General features: G+C 33.5%; 5 protein-coding genes and 1 non-coding gene across 8 annotated transcripts; 3 read left to right on the forward strand and 3 right to left on the reverse strand.

Annotated features, from left to right (window-relative positions):
- Positions 1 to 268: 268 nt before the first annotated feature.
- Positions 269 to 5173, reverse strand: Pink1 (PTEN-induced putative kinase 1). Its single transcript, XM_072888283.1, has 7 exons — positions 4856 to 5173; positions 2936 to 3219; positions 1954 to 2495; positions 1739 to 1861; positions 1212 to 1629; positions 979 to 1077; positions 269 to 903 (listed from the first exon to the last, which is right to left on the reverse strand). Exons 1-7 carry the CDS (start codon positions 4989 to 4991, stop codon positions 661 to 663), a joined length of 1845 nt encoding a protein of 614 aa, XP_072744384.1. The 5' UTR covers positions 4992 to 5173; the 3' UTR covers positions 269 to 660.
- A 191-nt stretch (positions 5174 to 5364) lies between these two features.
- Positions 5365 to 7474, forward strand: LOC140663527 (U6 snRNA phosphodiesterase 1). Of its 3 annotated transcripts, XM_072887758.1 has the most exons (5): positions 5365 to 5416; positions 5516 to 5771; positions 6109 to 6257; positions 6399 to 6733; positions 7267 to 7474. In XM_072887758.1, exons 2-5 carry the CDS (start codon positions 5677 to 5679, stop codon positions 7453 to 7455), a joined length of 768 nt encoding a protein of 255 aa, XP_072743859.1. In that variant the 5' UTR covers positions 5365 to 5416; positions 5516 to 5676; the 3' UTR covers positions 7456 to 7474. The 3 variants fall into 3 exon arrangements, with proteins under 3 accessions (XP_072743859.1, XP_072743860.1, XP_072743858.1); XM_072887759.1 differs by lacking the exon at positions 5365 to 5416 and having other exon boundaries at positions 5423 to 5763; XM_072887757.1 differs by lacking the exon at positions 5365 to 5416 and having other exon boundaries at positions 5424 to 5771.
- Positions 7475 to 8026: 552 nt separating this feature from the next.
- Positions 8027 to 12239, reverse strand: LOC140663525 (tonsoku-like protein). The gene is made up of 2 exons (XM_072887755.1): positions 12070 to 12239; positions 8027 to 11947 (listed from the first exon to the last, which is right to left on the reverse strand). The coding sequence occupies exon 2, from the start codon at positions 11882 to 11884 to the stop codon at positions 8084 to 8086; it is 3801 nt and encodes a 1266-aa protein (XP_072743856.1). The 5' UTR covers positions 11885 to 11947; positions 12070 to 12239; the 3' UTR covers positions 8027 to 8083.
- A 69-nt stretch (positions 12240 to 12308) lies between these two features.
- On the forward strand, positions 12309 to 15610 carry LOC140663526 (nuclear pore complex protein Nup93). Its single transcript, XM_072887756.1, has 8 exons — positions 12309 to 12435; positions 12534 to 12763; positions 12886 to 13066; positions 13147 to 14110; positions 14186 to 14510; positions 14596 to 14952; positions 15036 to 15153; positions 15240 to 15610. The coding sequence occupies exons 2-8, from the start codon at positions 12537 to 12539 to the stop codon at positions 15549 to 15551; spliced, it is 2484 nt and encodes an 827-aa protein (XP_072743857.1). The 5' UTR covers positions 12309 to 12435; positions 12534 to 12536; the 3' UTR covers positions 15552 to 15610.
- Positions 15611 to 15691: 81 nt separating this feature from the next.
- On the reverse strand, positions 15692 to 17367 carry LOC140663529 (ADP-ribosylation factor-like protein 2-binding protein). The gene is made up of 6 exons (XM_072887760.1): positions 17049 to 17367; positions 16802 to 16906; positions 16609 to 16715; positions 16443 to 16528; positions 16270 to 16366; positions 15692 to 16205 (listed from the first exon to the last, which is right to left on the reverse strand). Exons 1-6 carry the CDS (start codon positions 17050 to 17052, stop codon positions 16110 to 16112), a joined length of 495 nt encoding a protein of 164 aa, XP_072743861.1. The 5' UTR covers positions 17053 to 17367; the 3' UTR covers positions 15692 to 16109.
- A 101-nt stretch (positions 17368 to 17468) lies between these two features.
- LOC140664339 (U4 spliceosomal RNA) lies at positions 17469 to 17593 on the forward strand. Its single transcript, XR_012046438.1, has one exon. It is a non-coding gene; the product is annotated as a U4 spliceosomal RNA (small nuclear RNA).
- Positions 17594 to 18499: the final 906 nt, after the last annotated feature.

Raw genomic sequence — 18499 nt, forward strand, 5'->3', positions numbered from 1 at the left:
GAATAAATAGAAGAGACACATAAAAAATATATTATTTTTGAATTTTCAAAATTATACACCATGTGCAATAATATATTTTTTTAACAGTGTACTTAAATTTTTAACAAACAGTTTGACGATTTGAAATGTAATAATGTAATATTCATATATTACATTATGTTGATGCACACACTTTTGTGATTATAATATCCATTTTCTTGTGTATGTATCGATAATTATAGAGTCCGCCAAATAAATATAAAATGATACACAAATTAAATTCATACAAATAAAAATAATTTATAATTACTTCAAATATCAAGGCATTGGAATCACAAAAGGGCTCGTATACTCATGCGCTTTCTAAAAATCGCCTCAATTTCGGAATAAGGATAATTTTTCATTTACATTTCATCTACGTTTCGAAATTGCTTTTCCGCCCTTTTGTGTTTCTTCAAGTATCAAAAAACAAAATACCGGAAATTAAATATGTAAATAACAATAGCAATAATCTTTTAAGAGAGAAAAACGATAGGAAAAATTTTGAAGAAAGGATCATTTCCGAATTTGTTCAATTATACGATGTTATTTTGAACTACTGCTCACGATTATACTGAGGACAAGTAACTTTTTTTTTATCGTATTATTTTTTTCTTCGATGTAATACTATATCATCCTCAGTTATACGTTTCGTTGCATCCACTTTAACGCATTTCTAACATTAGCGAGTGTTACCCTGCTAAGGAAGCTTGCGATCAATTGATATTCCGGCATCGTGCGCCTTCCGCAAGAACGCGTAGAAAGCGTTCGTTTGTAGGCTTGACGTCTATCGATATCGAAGAGTGATCTGTGCGACGGGGCTAACTCTGCGTTTCGTCCTTCGCAAAGAACTTTTGTGGTCAAGCACAAAAGCCATTGCATAATCTATATGTGAGTGTGACAATATTATTATATAAATCACTTTGATTAACGTTACTTATGTAAACTTGCTAAACTTACCTCATTGCTTGACGGTAAATATCCCTCTTTTTTCATCCACGAATTAGGTGCCCACAAATATAGTTGTATTATCGTTGCCGCTAATTCAGTGTCGAGTCGCTACATCCGGGAATTAAGAAAAAAAAGTTAATTTGGAGAATATAATAAATATAATTAAAAATATAATTATCCTTAAATTATAATAAAAATAAATATAATTTTAAAGTTTTTTTTAACGAATCTCTTTTACAAACCTTGTATACACTTTTTAATAAACAATTTTTTATAACGGCGTTGATAATTGACGGCAGATTGTCCGGTAAAGCGGGAAGCGCGGCTTCCGTATAATTGTAATTGTTTAAAGCAGCCTTCTCGCCTTTCTCGCCGTGAAACGGATTTTTCATCCCGAATATCTCGTACGCAATGGTGCCTGCCGTCCACAGATCGGCCTTGGTGTAATTTATACTAGTAAAGGGACCAGTTTCCGCCGTTATCACTTCTGGAGCCATTAATGCAACATTGCCGCCTTTATCGATGTCGTGAGTGTTGTAAGGTAAATACAGCCCGTGATTCTTATCAGCCAAACAACAACCAAAATCCGTTACGACCAAGGACGGACAATTGTCAAATTCTTCTGACAAATCGAGTAGGATGTTATCACTTTTCAGATCTCTAATTCGTGAACATAAAAGAGAGATATAAGATGGATCTTATCTATATTGAATGTCAAAGAGTATATAAACAACAGATAATAAGATAAACAATGTAATCGATATCTTACCGATGCGCTACACCGTTTGCATTCATATGAGCTATCGCTTCCAGTAACTGAGCAAGCAACAGTATCGACACTCGCGTATCGACGTTTCGACTCGCCATGTATTGTTTCAACGTGACATCATATCTAAAAGCAATTTGCGATATGCGTAAGATATTATGTAAAGTGTATGAAATTATAAGCAATTGAACGATTCTGTCATCATCAATAATAATGACCTTTTCATCACCAGAAATAAACTCATATTCCTGCCCGATCCGTTAGGATTGATTCTAGTTGGCAAAGCATCGGGATACATTCCCCAAGAATCGGGTAACATTGGTATTCTGTCTGCGAAAACGTAATACATCGCCACAATGTTTGGATGAAACGGCAACGTCACTGTATTCTCTGCCAGTCTCTGCTCCCAGATAACCAATTCGTCGTTTCCATAATGTTTTCTAGCAGGTACTGTCTCCCTATACATAGCTCTCAGAATAGCAGACGCGTTAGATTCTGCATCGTAATTGAACATCATTTTTACGGCCAACGGAAACGCAGTCGCTTCTTCTTTCGCTTCCTCCTCGACATTTGTCAGATCGTTATTTTTGTCCTGTGCAGCATCGATGAATCGTGCCGCGTACACAGCGGCGGAGCAACCCTTAGCAATGATAGGTCCGATCACGAAATCTCGTAAGCTGACGGTGTTATCGTTGATAGGAGTAACTTCGTAATTTTTGTCATTCTGTGGCATATTCCATCGTAATTTTGAAACTGCTTCCTGCACAATGTATCGTATTTCAGGTGTAATCAAATTACGAGTACGAATCAAATTGTTTATTGAGAAATTATCTTATTTAAGTATCCAGACAAGTAAAATAAATTGACAACTTATTGTTAGTTTATTACTAAGTGAAAAAAGGGCAAATAAGAGTATACATACATATGAGCAATGCTTTTTTCTTTTTTATCTATTTTCAGTCATCTTAATCGTTCGTACACGACTTTATTTTAACTTTATATTTGTTTCGTTGAAGATGAACCAAAAAATTCGAAATATTTGTACGTAATTAATGTATACCTACTTTTTGAATATTTTTTACAACAAAATAAAAAAAAATATGCACCCTATTTATTATCGCTCCAATTATGGCTCTTACCTTTTCTTCCACTTAATAATCGTTATTATTTTGAGCCTGTTATTTTTATTATTAAACTTACGCGAATTTCCCAGCACACCCCTTCCAACTCATCATCTTTAGTCAATATCCCAGTACCTGATGCCAACGACACACCGACGAGAGCAAAAAACGGCGCGGAATCACCAAAGACGAGTCTGCTCGCCGCGCGTCTTCGTAAATCTGCTGCGAGACTGTTGGTCACTCTCTTCAGGATATTGTCGACGAAGATGCGCCGGGCATGCGCTCCCAGATACCCGAGATGCCTCCCAGTGCTCCATGCATTGCCGCTATTCTGGCAATGAAGCCCGCTGTTCTGGGACTCGCCTATTACAAACCATATAAACCATGAAACCATAAATCTGATAACGTCGTTTGACATTTCTTGTCCCTTAATGCTAATTCAGCAAAATATTTACAAATTGAATTCTACATATGGTAAATTCGAATATCAACTCTGTCCATACACTGATTATTTTCTAAAATCGATCGTGTTTTAATCGAGATAATCTCATTCTTATTTAAAAATTAATTTATAATTTGATGAAATCATATTGAAAGATTAAAAAATATTTTTTAATACCTACTATACAGGGTGTCTGGTAATTCATGAAAAACCTGTTGATGGCAGATTCTTGAGATCATGTGGAGACGATTTTTCCTCAACGAAAAATCGTCGAGGCATCAATAATTTCTGAGTTATAAGCAATTGAAACAAAAACCCTTATAACTTAGAAATTATTGATGCCTTGACATTTTCGACGCTTTTCGCAAACTAAACATTTAATATATTAAAATTTAAGGCTTAATTACAAAGATGTATAATGATAAAAATTGGAAACTTGCAAAATATGACCTCTGTCGATATTTTCGTTGAGGAAAAATCAACTTCAAACGATCTCAAGAATCTGTCACTAACAAATTTTTCACCAATTACCACATACCCTGTAGATATTTCTTCGATAGAGTAATATTATAAATAATTAACTATAAGTAATTAACTTAAACTTAAACATATATTGAAAAAGTATATATTAAGTATATTAGATGTATATTAAGTATATTAAAAGTATATATTATTATAAATATGTATATTAACTCTTATTCTACTACTGGTAGATTATTTTTATCCATTTGTCTAACAATGTCAATTTTAGGAAACCAAATATTTTCATAAAGCAATATATTTAAGCAAATTATTTTTCAAATTTACTATCTAGTCTTTATTTAGAAGGTATATAAATTTTTTCAGATTTTTTAAAACACTTTTACATATGTACAGTTAAAAGATACCAAAAAGCAACAATACGAAGTAAGGATTAAATATGTATTAAATAATAAAAAAATTATCAAGTATAATATATAAATATATTAACCTTTAAAATCATGTAAATCATTTTGATCCTATCAATATTTTACAATTAACAATAAAATGTCAGTAATCAATAAGAAAAATGTTTCAAATTTATTTTTTTAATTTTTGTTCTATATATGGCCATTTTTCATAGTCAAGAAATATATGTATAAACTTTTTGTACATTTTTTCAAACATTTTGAAATAGTTGTGAAAAATAGTAAGATTGTGATCAGGAGCCAGGAGTGAAAAAAAATATGTGACTTATAAGGACTACCTAAGTATATTAAATATATTTAGTACTTACTATTTTAAATTTTAAGTATATATATATATATCAAATACATCAAAATTTAAAGAATAATTATATATAATATATATATATATATATATATATATTATATATAATTATTCTTTAAATTTTGATGATATATATATATATATATTCTTATTTATTTGATATATATATATATATATATATATATATATATATATACAAATAAATAAGAACATATATATATATTATATATAATTATTCTTTAAATTTTAAATAATATTAGCATACTTTAGATAATATGAGATCACAATAATGTGTAAGAGGCGTAATACCTATCTGCGCAACGTGTATCTTGTCAAGTTGCTTGTCCGCGTATCCTCTCGAGTAGAAATGCTCGTTATTTCGTAATGAGCGCAGTATAACGCGACCATTTTGCACGAGACGATGGACCACTGTCCGTATTGACATCTCTCCGCTCTCCTTGACCGGGACAGCCCAGCGGGCAAGCCCGTACGTCAAGTACGCCTTGAGGGCCGGTGGTAAAGCCGCCACGAAGGTCTCAATCTTTGTGCCGTTTATCCTCTAACTGCGCAACAAAAACAAAACCAACGACATGATGTATGATTTGTGACACGTGCCATAGATACGTCAAACTCATAGAAGCGCCAACTCCAGATGTTTCTTACGTCAACGCGACAGCCAATCGATTTACAGCTTATCCGTAAAGGTAAATTTTCACGAGTCGCTGAAACCGATTGTTTGAGCGACAAAAAAAATCACGTGACTAAAGATAAAGATATCAATTCGTCATTGTTAATCACGTGATCCTTTTTGTCGCTCAAACAATCAGTTTCAGCGTCTCGTGAAAATTTACCTTAAAAGCGAAATGTTAGGTGAGATTGGAGATTAAATTGAAATTTGATTAATCAGAACTCAGAACAAATGGAATTAAAATTTCTTTCTTTTCATTATCTTCTCTTTATCTATTTTAGTTTATGCTTGTTTTGATCGCCAAGATTGAGTGACTGTCAAGTGCATTTTATATGTAACTCGTTTCCAAAAAAACTGTGGATTTCGATTATATTTTGATAAATAAATGGTGATGATAAATTTATGCAGTTGATGTTGAATATAAAAATTATATGCAATAGAGATGGCCGGTTTGCATTTGATAAAAACATATTTTTCCGACTCGGACGAAGATGAGTACGATGAAAAGAAGGAAGATGACGATAAAATTGTAAACAAGTAAATTATATATTTATTATTATTCTTATATTATTCTAGATTATTTAGTGTTATTTAAATTTTACCTGTCTCTAGAAGTTTTATTCTCGATTATAGCGAAATATTAAAAATTCTATAGCTCTCAAGTTTTTTAAGTTTAATGAGATAAAAAGTGATAGCATTTTTACATAAAATTAAAACTAAAATCATTTATTTATATGAACATTAATATAAATAACTATAATATGATAAAAACAATTATATAGTTCAAACTTAAAATCATGTATGTAATTTCAGAAAGAAAATATAACATCTATTTTTCAAATATCATACATATATCCCTTGATTTATATTTTAGACAAACTAGGCTAACATTACCTGAAAGTATTTTGTCATTGAAAGGAGTTACATATGAAGAAGTAACTGACAATCCATCGGATCATGATGGACGGATACGGAGTTTCAAACACGAACGTGGTAACTGGGCAACCTTAGTTTACATAGATTGTAAGTATTTTATTTTTGAAGATTGATCAATCAAGAGGTTAATGTACTTAATTTTCATTGAATGATTTTGGAAATTATTATATATTGTAATTGATTAGATTTTACCAAATGAGATATAGAAAGAACTCAAATTTATTTCAGATACTACCAGTGATTGCCTTTGTACCTGGATGAAATCTGTAGCGAATAACTTGCCAGTCCAAGGCGAGATTATTTCTAGTCTTCATATTAGTCTAAGTCGTACCTTGGTCCTAAAGTTTCATTGGATTGAATCGTTCGTAGAGGGTTTGAAATTATTGTGTCGTGGATTCCATCAATTCATCGTACAACTTACAGATGTGAAAGTATACTGCAATGAGGAGAGAACTCGCACATTCCTTGGAATTTACTGTCAAAATGAGGATGGTACATTGAAGCGCCTAACAGAAGCTATTGATTGTTTACTAGCTGAATATCAATTGCCACCATTTTATAAGGTACACAAAAGTACATCTCCATTTTTAAAAATCAAGTAATACATACATAATATAAAACAAATGTGTTAACTTGTATTTGTGAGACTTCTGATCCCTCACTGCAAACATGTTGAAAGCAAATAATTATTTGAATTTCTTTTTTGCATTATGAAATAAATTACATTTTTTCTCATATCATTTATGTTTATAATAATAGATTGGTAAAATATATGTATATTGATAAAATATATTATTGGTAAAATATAAAAATTCTATAGTTTGTAAATTGGTAAATCTTTATCAAGCATCTTAAGGTTTATTTATTTTTGAAAATATATAAGATATATTGAATTAACTTAATACATGCAAGATAGCAGAGAAAACTAGTGATACATTTTATCATGAAAAAAGTAACATATTTGAACATATATTAGTGCATGAAATAAATTTTATCATTTCTGACTCCCGTAATTTAATGTGACTGCAGTGAAGGACTAATAACCAATTGATATATGAATTTCTATTATATTGATATTAATATATTTCTTTTATAGGATATTTCATACCATATTAGCTTCTTTTGGTGTCTTGGAGATAAGCAAATGTATTTGCAAAAAATTCTGCCATCTCTTACTTGTAGTTTAAACAAATTTTTGGCAGAAAATGTGGAAGATGCTTATGTACATGTCAAGGAGATACAATGCAAAATTGGGAATAAATGTTATTCCTTTGAACTGAAATAAATTATTTTTATAAAATCTATTTTATATCGTTCACCAACATATTGAAAATAAAGGTAAACTATCACTTAATCATTCTTTTCTATATATTTTCTTGTTTTATGTAACATGCACTGAGATCAGTCACTGTCATCAAATGAAAAACAGTGATTTATTTTCCAGAAGCTATTTTGATAAATCTCAATGGAAATAATGGAGAGTGAAAAAAAAGATTTGCTCACTCGAGAAATGAATGGCTCGTAAAAAAAAAAAAAAAAAAAAAAATGATATTACACTAGATGTCGATATTTTTGACAAAATTCTAAAAGATAATTTTTTTATGTAACAAATTAGTTTATTTTACAAGCATTACTGTATAAAAATTGTATGTTTTCACGAGATATAAATTATTTTGTTTGAAAAATATACTTATAAAATTTTCGAAATTTTTTCATATAAATTATATATAAAACTATAAATTTTATATACACATACATATATACGTATATATGTGTATGTTTGTGTACGCACGCGCATATGCTACCTATATACAAATATATACAAAGTGTACAAACTTATATATATATATATATATATATATATATATATATATATATATATATATATATAAATTTATCAATATTGTGTAAAATCAGATTTTAAGATCATTTTCGGCAAAAAATTTTATCGGTTTAAAGATTGCTAAGTTATGAGGCAATTTCGTTACAGTACCTGCACCACGCCATAATTTAATCCACAAATCACATAAATTAGGCTCCATGGTAGCTAATAACGTACAAATCTCGGGATTTTGTATAAGTAATTCCTTCTCCGGACTACTCGCAACATTTTTACAGCCGCTAACATCAATGTAAGTTAATGTAGGTCGACGATTCAATAATACATTTATAGATGATACAGTTACATTTGTGTTTCCGCGAAGTATTAATTTTAAGAGTTTAGGCAAGTGTTCCAGAATAATCCTTATATCGGAGTCTGTTATGTCACAGAATGAGAGTTCTAGCGATTCCAAGTTTGATGACAAAGCTGTGGCCGTGACTAAACTCGAGACGAATTTACCGGAGCAAGTCGTATTGGACAGATTTAAATCGAGTAATTGTTTATTCAAAAAATAAGTCGTCGCTTCGCGACTTAATTTATTCCACGAGATATCGCAACTCGTCAGATTAGGATTGTCGAGCGGAAGATGAAAATCTTCAAGTTTGCAGTAACGTAAATTGAGAGTCCGTAAGTATCTCAGAGACGCGATCAGTTCTCTAAGAGTGTCGCCACTTTCTGAACTTAATGGATTGTAACTCAGATCGAGGACCCTCAACTGAGATGGCAACGAGCTTATCTGACGTAGACAAGCAAAGTCGATGTCGCAGCCCTTTAAATAGAGTTCTTGCAGAGATGAAAGATTCGAGAGACATCGATGCAAATGTGCTCCTACCGTTCCCAGTACAGTGCCTGACAGCTGTAACAATGTAACGTTCCTCTCATATCGCAAGGTCTTCAACAATGGTACAATCAGTTCTTTAACGATATCATCGGGTTTCGTACGAAGTATGGATGTATTTTCGCAAGACTTCAAACAGCTTAGCATATTCTCGCGGGGATTCGAATCGTGATTATGACAGATGGTCTTGTATCGCTGAACGATGGACGGTGTCTTCAGTTCGATCACCTCGCATTCTAGTCTAGCGTTTTCCTCGACCGCTACTTTCAAAATGCTTTCCTTCGTTACTGTTACGTCCCCATTTATCGACCGTAAGAGTAGTTTGGCAGTACAAGCGGTTTCACGATAAAACATGGATTCGACAGTAGTTGTGATGCACGTGAGAAACTCTTCTTCGTCTTCGCAAACTGCTACTTTTAAATCGAACGCGTCTTCCTTAACAAATACACGTAAATTTACATACTCTGTGTCCTGCTGTTGTTTAAAAGATGTCGAGATACGCGGAGATGATTGCAATTCATGAATCAACGGCGATGGTGAACGAGACATAGTGAATCCACTTGATATTAAAGAGGTCTGTCGTTTCTTCTTGGCCCTCTTGGGTTTTTCAGATAATTGAATAATTTCAGTAGCAGTACTGTCTTCATCGTTGTCTTCAATGCTGTCTTCATCACTTATGTTTGGGTATTCTTCATTTTGAAACGTATATTTTAACTTTAATTTTTTCGTACTGCTCTCTATATTTTCATCAGACTTTCTTTTGCCTGTAGCAATGTGATTTGACATGGATTTTTTTCTTGTTGTACTCCCGATATCATCTTCCAGCCAGTCGTCGATGAGAACCTGCTCCTCGCTCACTAGAGGTGCATCATTACTGCCTTTGAATGCGACAACTGTATTAATTTTGTTGAAAGATCTTAGATTTGCTATCGTTCTTTTATAATCTTCACCAGCAGATATCTTTTCAACCTCAGCTTCTTTATCCGGAGATTGTACAAACTCTTTATCCGATATTTGAGCGTTGTCCGAGGGTTTCTTTCGCTTCTTCTTTATTGGAATAAAGGTGAAAAGCTTCTTACACATCATGTCGTACTCTATTAAATCTTTAGGACTTAGGTCTCCCACTCGATCTTTCCAATCATTTAAACAATCTAATATCGTGTCGCCGTCGTGAGTCTTCAACGTAACGTTCGCGCCGTGTTGCATTAGCAGTTGCATCATCGAAAAGTGTCCGCAACATGCGGCATCATGAAGTGGTGTCACGCCTTTGCAAGACATGCCACCTGGATCGTTGACGTTCGCACCGTGTCGCAAGAGCAATTCCGCGATATCCACGTGACCATGATTCGCAGCTTCGTGAAGAGGAGACCAACCGCAGTGATCTCTAACGTTCGTAGGGTGACCAGACGATAACAATCTCTCGACGGTACCGACGTCACCGTTAATGCATGCTACGTGCAATTGCGTTTCACCCTTCGCGTTCCTCTTGACTATTGCTGTTCTCATTCTCTTCTTAGTTGTTCTCTTGACATTTTCTTCGTCTTCGAGATCAGACAGTTCCTCTAAACAAATGTCCGCGCCAATTTTGTCACTCTCCTCGGACGCCGCTTCGCTTTCCGTATCACTCGGTGTTTCATCCGATATCAATCCTGCTTTCTGTTTCATATCTTTTGCCTCGTCGAACTGACTTGTACTTTCCAAGTATCCGACGAGTTCTCTCGCAACGGACTTTTGCAGCTTAACACTGTCACTTTCATTAGCTGAACTCAACGCCATGGTGTAATACTCCCGGATTTCTGCATCGGCAGAGTTTGCCGCTATTAACAAATCTGCTAGGAACAGCGCCGATCTACATTTTTCCCGAGGATTAGTGCAGAGTCCGAGCTCTCTTTGCGCGAAAGGTAGCGCTTCCTTATGTCGTCCTGCGTCTTTGAGCGTTTGAGCTAGACTTACTAAGGAAATACTTATTTGATCGCCCGTTTCCTCCGCGCAGGCCAGCATATGACGATAATATTCCACACCCTTGTCGAAGCATTGCGCAGCGACTGCCGCATCGCCCAAGGTTTCGTATAATTTTTGCTTAACTTTAGTATCAGTCTCGATGAGAAGATTGTTTTCCGCTCGACACAGAGTCACAACGATCCTTAAATATTTCTCCACTTGATGTTTAATGTCCCTCGGCAATCCCTTACTTGTATACAGAGAAATCAGTACTTTACGCGCTTCAATCCATTTTCCAATCCGCATAAACAGCTCGGCCTTTGATACTTTTGCTTCGGTTTTCAGGCGTATGTCTTGTACAGTGGCTGCGGTTTCAATATAATTCAGTGCCAGCTTGTAATTGCCTTGTCGTTCGTATATAGCTGCCAAAGAAATGCACGTTCGATGTAAATCTTCCTGAAAATTGTTCGATACGCACAGCTCAGTTGCTTGTTCGATAAGATTGATTGCCTGTTTAGTCTCTTTTTGTGTTTCCAATGTTAATCCCAAGTTGAGCAGGAGTCTCGCACGCATCAGCGTTCTCTCCTGCGGCTTGATTTCGTTTCCTGTTAATTTTTCACACAATTCCATGCTGTTCACGTAAGCCATTTTTGCATTCGCCAAAGCTTCATTGCGTTTCTGAGAGCGATCGGTTAAACTTTCGGCTAGGCAAAAATAAGTTCTACCCAGGGTAGCAAATGCACGTTGTTCCTCTATCAAGTTTTTTATATCCTTGGCACCTTCCAAATGTAGATTCTGATGTATCAAAGCTCGCTTGTAATCTCCCCAGCTTGCGTGAACCTCTCCAATCATTCTGTGGGCTATCGCACAATTCAACTTATCCTGTAAATTTTCACAGATACTCAACTGTTCCGTATATTCTTGCAGAGCTTTCGTCGGTTGCTCATTTTCAAAGTACATGTCCCCGAGATCCTTCGTGATCTCGGCCAGCTGATGGAGATTGTTATCTCGCTTGGCATATTGTTTTTTCTTGATAAGTTTATCAATATTCATTTTATTTAAATTTTATATATATACATCGGTAAACAATCTGTCTTATTTATCATTATCGAGACCCTACAAAATATAAAAATGACAGTCATATCAAAACTTTTCGTTAAATAGATAATCGTGATACATATTTTGAATATCAATATATTTTCAATTTTGATAAAAATATATTTATTTTAATATCCTACCTTCTGATATATTCCTTCTAGTAACAAGATTTTAAAGGTTCAATAATCACTCTCGATACTGTATAAAATTAAACAATTTTTTGAAAAAGTGAGGTTAACGTATCTCCAGGATGGACGCACCGAGTGTCGTTAGGTTAGGTTAGTATTACATTGACAGGACAAAACGTTTGTCTGACGTAGCGATTGGCCATCGAATAGAGTTTCCATCGAGATCCAATATCTAAAGTCACTAGATCACAAAGTACCGCAATTAGGGGAAAAATAGCCGCCATTTTGACTCAAGAATACATCTCGTGTCCCTTCTATAATATTCATATTTTGTGGTTAGGTGTTCTTTGCCGCGCAATTTATATATTTTATTCTGTGGTATGATTTTATCGATATAGTACCACGTGATTACCTGGTCCAGCGAACGCCGAAAGCTTCAAAGAGGAATAATAATACCGGTTCTTTTATGTCATTAGAACATGGGCGATACCGGCCACACGGATATGTTGCTCACTGATACCACGCGATTGACAGCCGATTCCGGCTTCAGCGAACTGCTGAGATCGGCGGAACGGATATCAGCAGCCGCCGAGGGAAACGATGATATGCCGCATGTCGACAGAAATCTCCAGCAGATATTGGAGGCTTCTAACGAACTTTGGTGCCGTGTCACGCAAACCACCACCCAGGACAACGAGGCCCAAGCGTGAGTCTACTTCAAGATTTTTCGTGATTTTATGTCAATTTTCTTTACTAATTTCCTGTGCTTTACGTATAGTATAACTTGTGTGTATATTTCTGTTAATATATCTAAAATAAATGTTTCAGCCATGTATTACTAGGTTCTCGAGGGATAGACTTGTCTCAAATCTCACAGAAGTTAAATTCACTTAGCGCAAGACGCACGTTTGAACCACTAGATCCCATCGCAGACACTGACATTGTCAGTTATCTTAGAAATGAAAAGGAAAATGCGATTCTTTCTATCATCGAACAGGTTCACAAAGATGTATGTACATGTAACAGTAATTGTTGAAACATTCATGTATTTATTTGTAATAATAGAAAGACATTAAATCTACTTTTTAGACGTTTGAACTTACGAGAGCTCAACAAATGGAACATATGCTGGGTGAGTGGAAGCAAATGCGTTTTGAAATAATAAATGCTATGACTGCTCCATCTGGAGAGCTAGTAGACTTACGCGGAGCACCACAGCGTACAAAACTAGCAGGTTCAATGATAAGTGGTCTCTCCAGCATAGAAGTCGCGTATGTGAAAGAACTACAGAATTACAATGATCATGTGCTAAGAGGTATAACGCGACCCAGTTTATTTAATGCATTCTGCAAAGCTTCTGAGTCATTTAACGACAAGAAGATAGTAGACTTGTGGCAAATGGTGAAATGTATGGTTGATATTCCACCAACACCTAGAGGGGATCAAATTAAATCCAGAAGTAGTCCTGCGATCGAACAAAAAATTGTTTTGCAAGCCAAGAAGTATCTGGAGAACAGATATAGAGACTTCATGAATTCTATAATCAATGAGAATCTGGTGCAGGCGAAACGAGGCGGCGTTCCAGGCACGATTCCTCTGGTCAAGAGTTTTGTGGGTGTCAAAGTACAAAATTTGAGAGATTTGGAAGATGTTATGGTCGAAGACAAGCCATTGTGGCCTCTGGTATATTATTGCATGCGATCCGGAGATTATAAAGCCGCGCTACAGTGTCTGAATCAATGCAGTACAGAGTTCTCGGAATTTAAAACGGCTCTAGAGGAAGCTTGCGATGACCCGCAACACCATCCAAGTAGTCGTGCGGAGTCTATTCTAAAGTTACACTACAGAAAGCAAGTACGATCCGTCAGTGACCTATACAAAAGAGCGGCATATTGTGCGTTGGTTCCTTGCGAGCCGGACGACTTGCATTCCGAAGTAATAGCCACAGCGGACGATTACTTATGGTTAAAGTTGTGTCAAGTAAGATATCAGGTCGATGTCGAGAATAAATTGACATTGGATTATTTGCAAACTACGATCTCAGAAATATATGGTAATACTACTTTCAGCTTTTTTAAATAGTCTTTTTTTTCAAAAATTCAGATATTTTAATCGATACAATTTGCAGGAGAAACTTATTATCACGCACACGAGCAGCCATTTTTATATTTCTCGATGTTATTCTTGACTGGACAATTCGAAGCAGCAATAGAGTTTTTAGCCACTGGTGCTGGAGCGAGGCATCTACCGCACGCGGTTCATTTAGCAGCCGCTATGCACGAACACAATTTATTAGCTGTTAGTCAAAGTGTCTTAGCGCCTTTGATTAGCGTAGATCCCGCTGATAAACCGCCAGCAAAAAGACTGAATTTCGCTAGACTGATATTGTTATACATTAAAAGATTTGAATCGTCAGATCCAAAAGAAAGTCTTCATTATCTCTTTTTGTTGAGGTAGTTTTGTATCTTTTTGCTGTTTATCGTGTAAAATCAATTGAATTTTATGTTTTTTTATTGCTTAATGATGCCTTGCTTTTAGGTGTATGAAGGATCCGTACGATCGCAACATGTTTGCCGCGTCTGCTGCGGAAATGGTAGTGGATGCCTCTCCTGCAAATCGCGTTTTGTTGATAGGAAAACTTGACAAAGATAGAAGACTTCCAGGTATTTTGGATCAATTCCAAATTAATACGGACGACGTGATAAATATTTGCGCTGAAACGTTGTACAGAAAAGGTCTGCTGGAAGATGCAGTTGTAATGTACGATTTAGCTAGAAATCATGAGAAAGTCCTCAGTTTAATGTGCACACTCTTAACGCAAGTTGTCAGTCAAAAAGGATTGCCTGGTTCTCTCAGATCACGATTACAAACCATGGCTATGGACATCGGTACAAGGTAAATTTACACGTCTGCGACATAATAGATGGTTAACACATTTTTTAATTTAAACTTGTTATTTTTATTATAAATCTTTTTAGATATAAAGACATTGTAATCCAAGCACCCTCAGAAGTAGTGTCTTCGTTCTATACCTTAAAAAATCTTATGGTTTTCTTTGATCAATTCCATAATGAACAATATCAAAGTGCACTTAGAGTAAGTAATTCTTTAATATAGAGCAGGAGTAAATGTTTTTTAGTATAGTTAAAAAAATTAAATAACGTGATACATTTTTTCTTTAGACAATTGCAGATGCAAAGATGTTGCCTCTTCATGTGAAGGAAGTTGATGAAAGAGTGAACGCTTTACGTCGTGTGTCGCCTGAAGTAGCTGGAACATTGGCTGATGTTCTTCTAGCTACTATGACGATATTGTATCGCCAATATCAGAAATTGCGATCAGTAGAGCCGGGAGACGAAATCACGAGGGACCAGCAGCTACATGATCTAAGAGAACAAGCTCGAGCATTAACGAGTTTTGCGGGAACCTTACCATATCGTATGCCAAACGAAACAAATAGCAAACTTGTACAAATGGAAATTCTTATGCATTAAAAATGAGTATTGTTTTGTATTACTATTAAGTACTTTTTTGAATATATTTCGAAAAGCTTTATTCTTGGTCTGAATATTTAAAAACGTTCTACTTGTATTTATTAACCAACATATTAATTAAAAAATTCAAATTTTTTTAAATACTTTAATCAAAAAGTTTGTTTTTTTAATTTTAAGTACAATAAAATATAATTGCACATATTTTCAAAATATGCATTAGAATGGTTGACAAAAACAGAGATTTAAAAAAATGTAATTATATATGTTACATATAGGTTGTGCTCTCTCTCTCTTTCTCTTTAAAAAAGTCTACAAAATGCTGTCAGAAAAATGCTGAGTAGATATTTAAATTATTTTTATATTTCTATTTGTAAAAAACGTGATATGATATAGATTTCTGCAGAAGATCATTAATAAATACTGAATATAATATGTTTGTTTCACTTGTATATATATATATATATATATATATATATATATAATATTTTAAACCTCTTTCTAATATGTCCTATTTTTTATCTCAAAAGGCATCTTTTTTTTATACTAAAATCATAAGTATTATCTTGGTAATGTATTGCAATTTTCTGCATCATAGGATTTCAAAGATGTAACAGCTATCCCACAGCTGAGATCTTCAACTTTACCTTCTTTTACCTATAAAAAATGTTTGATTACACACAGATCAAAAAATAAAAAAATTTTAAGTGATTTTACATACCGCTCTATAATCAAGAAACATTTCCTTAAAAGCCAAAAAGTCTGTTATTGTTGACAATACTTCAAAGACTTCACCTTCCAATTCTGCCTGTTTTTCACTACAAACATACAAAATAAAAAGTTTATTAGATAAAAGTTAAGAGAAGTTCTAATATAAGAAACTATTATAATTACTTTAATTGATGTAAAAGAATGTCTATTGTGAATTGTGGCATGACTTTTTTAAGATAATCCTCAATGTATGTCTCTACAGCTTTATTCTGAAACACGTGAAATAATGTTTTAGAGAATAAATTGTGACAGTTTGCAGAATTTTAAGATTTTTACACAAGAGACTTACATATTCATTAAATATGTCAGTGTAAATTAATTTGTTGTCTTCCACTGGTTCAAAAACATCCCAGTACTTTTCTAAAAATCTTTGCTGAAGAGCTTGAAAATCTTTCTCTGAAAAAGGTCAATTTATCATCAAATGTATACAATATTTTATCAATTAACAATAATAGTTTATGTTTGTGTGAATAATCTTGTACCTAACAACAAATCTTCGATATGTCCGATTACTTCGTCGAACGAACAGTGTTTTCCAATTTTCGGAACTTGTTTCTCATCTTCTGGACTCGACAAATTCGATGTATCTATTTGAAAAATTTATTTTAATACGTATAAATGAATAATTGTTATAACATTCCTCGCGTGAACAATATGTGTATATTAGATCTGTCACAATACAAAATTTTACGAAATTCAGAAAATGTAATTTATAGGCATAACACAAACCCATGCTATTTTCTTCTTGTTATCTTAAAATATAATAAGGCACGAATTTATATTATGAAATAAAAACCACTTCGATGTGTAAACTGACAGTTTTTCTGTCAAAGTAAAAATCAAGCCGTTGGAAACGTCAGTTGACGGTTGACAGGTTGATTGATCGATCAGTCTGGGAGGTTATATGTTAATAAATATGATTAAAAATAAATTAGAAATTACTGATAAATTTTTGAGGAACGTATTAATTTTATAATACATATTTTGTATTTAGATCGAGTATTAAATATAATATCATATGTACTTGTGAATATGCACTTATAATAAATATATATCGATAGAGCAAGTTATGAAGTACTGCAGAAAGTACTGAAAAAGAGAATAGATGGAGACACAAGGTCACATTTTTTTAATTTATATAGATTATTCATCTTTGCACAGTGGCGACATCGTAACCAATGAGATTCTACGGAGGTGCGATTATTGCTAATTGAATTAATGTATATAGTACAGTGTTTAATGAATATAATCATTTTCGAAATTTACACAAGTTAAATGGCGTAATAACGAAGAAATCTACGTGAAATACGATTTCTAGAGTTGACAGGAGTTTGTCTCATTTTAAAATTCGATTTATAATGTACTCAAGGTAAAGTTAACTTTTAATAATTAATTAATAACCATACATATTTTAGAGTACATTCGTATATGCCAATAAAATGGAATCAAATACATGAATTTTTTTATTATTGTGAGAATTTATCATTATTTCTTATTTTGTAATTGTTTTCAAATAAAAGTTTTCATCTTCAATTCAATTATTATAATACAACAATAAATTTTTTTTTTCATCTATACTTATACTATATACAATAATAAGCTATAATGTTAGCAACAATTTTACGCTCTATAAAGCAACTTCATAAATCGCGAATCTTTATATCGTCGTCATATATAGTCGGCACCAATATTTATGGAATTCGTACAAACTCAAGCGAAACCGCTTACGTGCGTCACAGCAAAATGCTGTGACGCAAATAGAATCATAGAGTACGTCAAATTAAATTTCGACGTGAATGTTGTTGTTGACATATCGAGCCGGGAGAGAACGATTACCAATTTATTCGTTATACAGAGAAAAATGCAAAAAGCAATGGAAAATAATACATTTTACTTTCTCGCATTACGACATTAGTTGTCAATGATAAAAGACAATATACATCTTAAATATATCGTTTCTTTCTTGATGAAAAATATTTGTGAATAAATATATATCGACACATATAATAGACGGCAAAAAATTATCTTTTTCGAGAATAATCTCTTAGTCAAAAAATGACGATAAACATTTGTCGTTAATAATAATGTGATAAATTATTTTACTATATTAATTTGTATACATTATTAAAAATATTAAACTGACCAAAAGGTAATATCGTTTCTTTTATAGCAATAAACAA

This window comes from Anoplolepis gracilipes, chromosome 3, assembly GCF_047496725.1.
Source record: "Anoplolepis gracilipes chromosome 3, ASM4749672v1, whole genome shotgun sequence".
Taxonomy (NCBI): domain Eukaryota; kingdom Metazoa; phylum Arthropoda; class Insecta; order Hymenoptera; family Formicidae; genus Anoplolepis; species Anoplolepis gracilipes.

What these genes read in the sequence shown, in the direction of transcription:
- LOC140663526 (XM_072887756.1), top strand. Translation starts at nt 12,537, where the DNA reads ATGGGCGATACCGGCCACACGGATATGTTGCTCACTGATACCACGCGA. An exon ending in CAGGACAACGAGGCCCAAGC is followed by an intron (nt 12,764 to 12,885) that starts GTGAGTCTACTT and finishes TAAATGTTTCAG; the next exon opens with CCATGTATTACTAGGTTCTC. An exon ending in CATTATCTCTTTTTGTTGAG is followed by an intron (nt 14,511 to 14,595) that starts GTAGTTTTGTAT and finishes CCTTGCTTTTAG; the next exon opens with GTGTATGAAGGATCCGTACG.
- Pink1 (XM_072888283.1), bottom strand. Translation starts at nt 4,991, where the DNA reads ATGTCAATACGGACAGTGGTCCATCGTCTCGTGCAAAATGGTCGCGTT. An exon ending in TTATTTCTGGTGATGAAAAG is followed by an intron (nt 1,862 to 1,953) that starts GTCATTATTATT and finishes AATTGCTTTTAG; the next exon opens with ATATGATGTCACGTTGAAAC. An exon ending in ATTTACCGTCAAGCAATGAG is followed by an intron (nt 904 to 978) that starts GTAAGTTTAGCA and finishes ACTCACATATAG; the next exon opens with ATTATGCAATGGCTTTTGTG.
- LOC140663529 (XM_072887760.1), bottom strand. An exon ending in TATCGAAGATTTGTTGTTAG is followed by an intron (nt 16,716 to 16,801) that starts GTACAAGATTAT and finishes GACCTTTTTCAG; the next exon opens with AGAAAGATTTTCAAGCTCTT. An exon ending in ATTCTTTTACATCAATTAAA is followed by an intron (nt 16,367 to 16,442) that starts GTAATTATAATA and finishes GTATGTTTGTAG; the next exon opens with TGAAAAACAGGCAGAATTGG.
- LOC140663525 (XM_072887755.1), bottom strand. Translation starts at nt 11,884, where the DNA reads ATGAATATTGATAAACTTATCAAGAAAAAACAATATGCCAAGCGAGAT.
- LOC140663527 (XM_072887758.1), top strand. Translation starts at nt 5,677, where the DNA reads ATGGCCGGTTTGCATTTGATAAAAACATATTTTTCCGACTCGGACGAA. An exon ending in AACCTTAGTTTACATAGATT is followed by an intron (nt 6,258 to 6,398) that starts GTAAGTATTTTA and finishes AATTTATTTCAG; the next exon opens with ATACTACCAGTGATTGCCTT. An exon ending in AATTGCCACCATTTTATAAG is followed by an intron (nt 6,734 to 7,266) that starts GTACACAAAAGT and finishes TTTCTTTTATAG; the next exon opens with GATATTTCATACCATATTAG.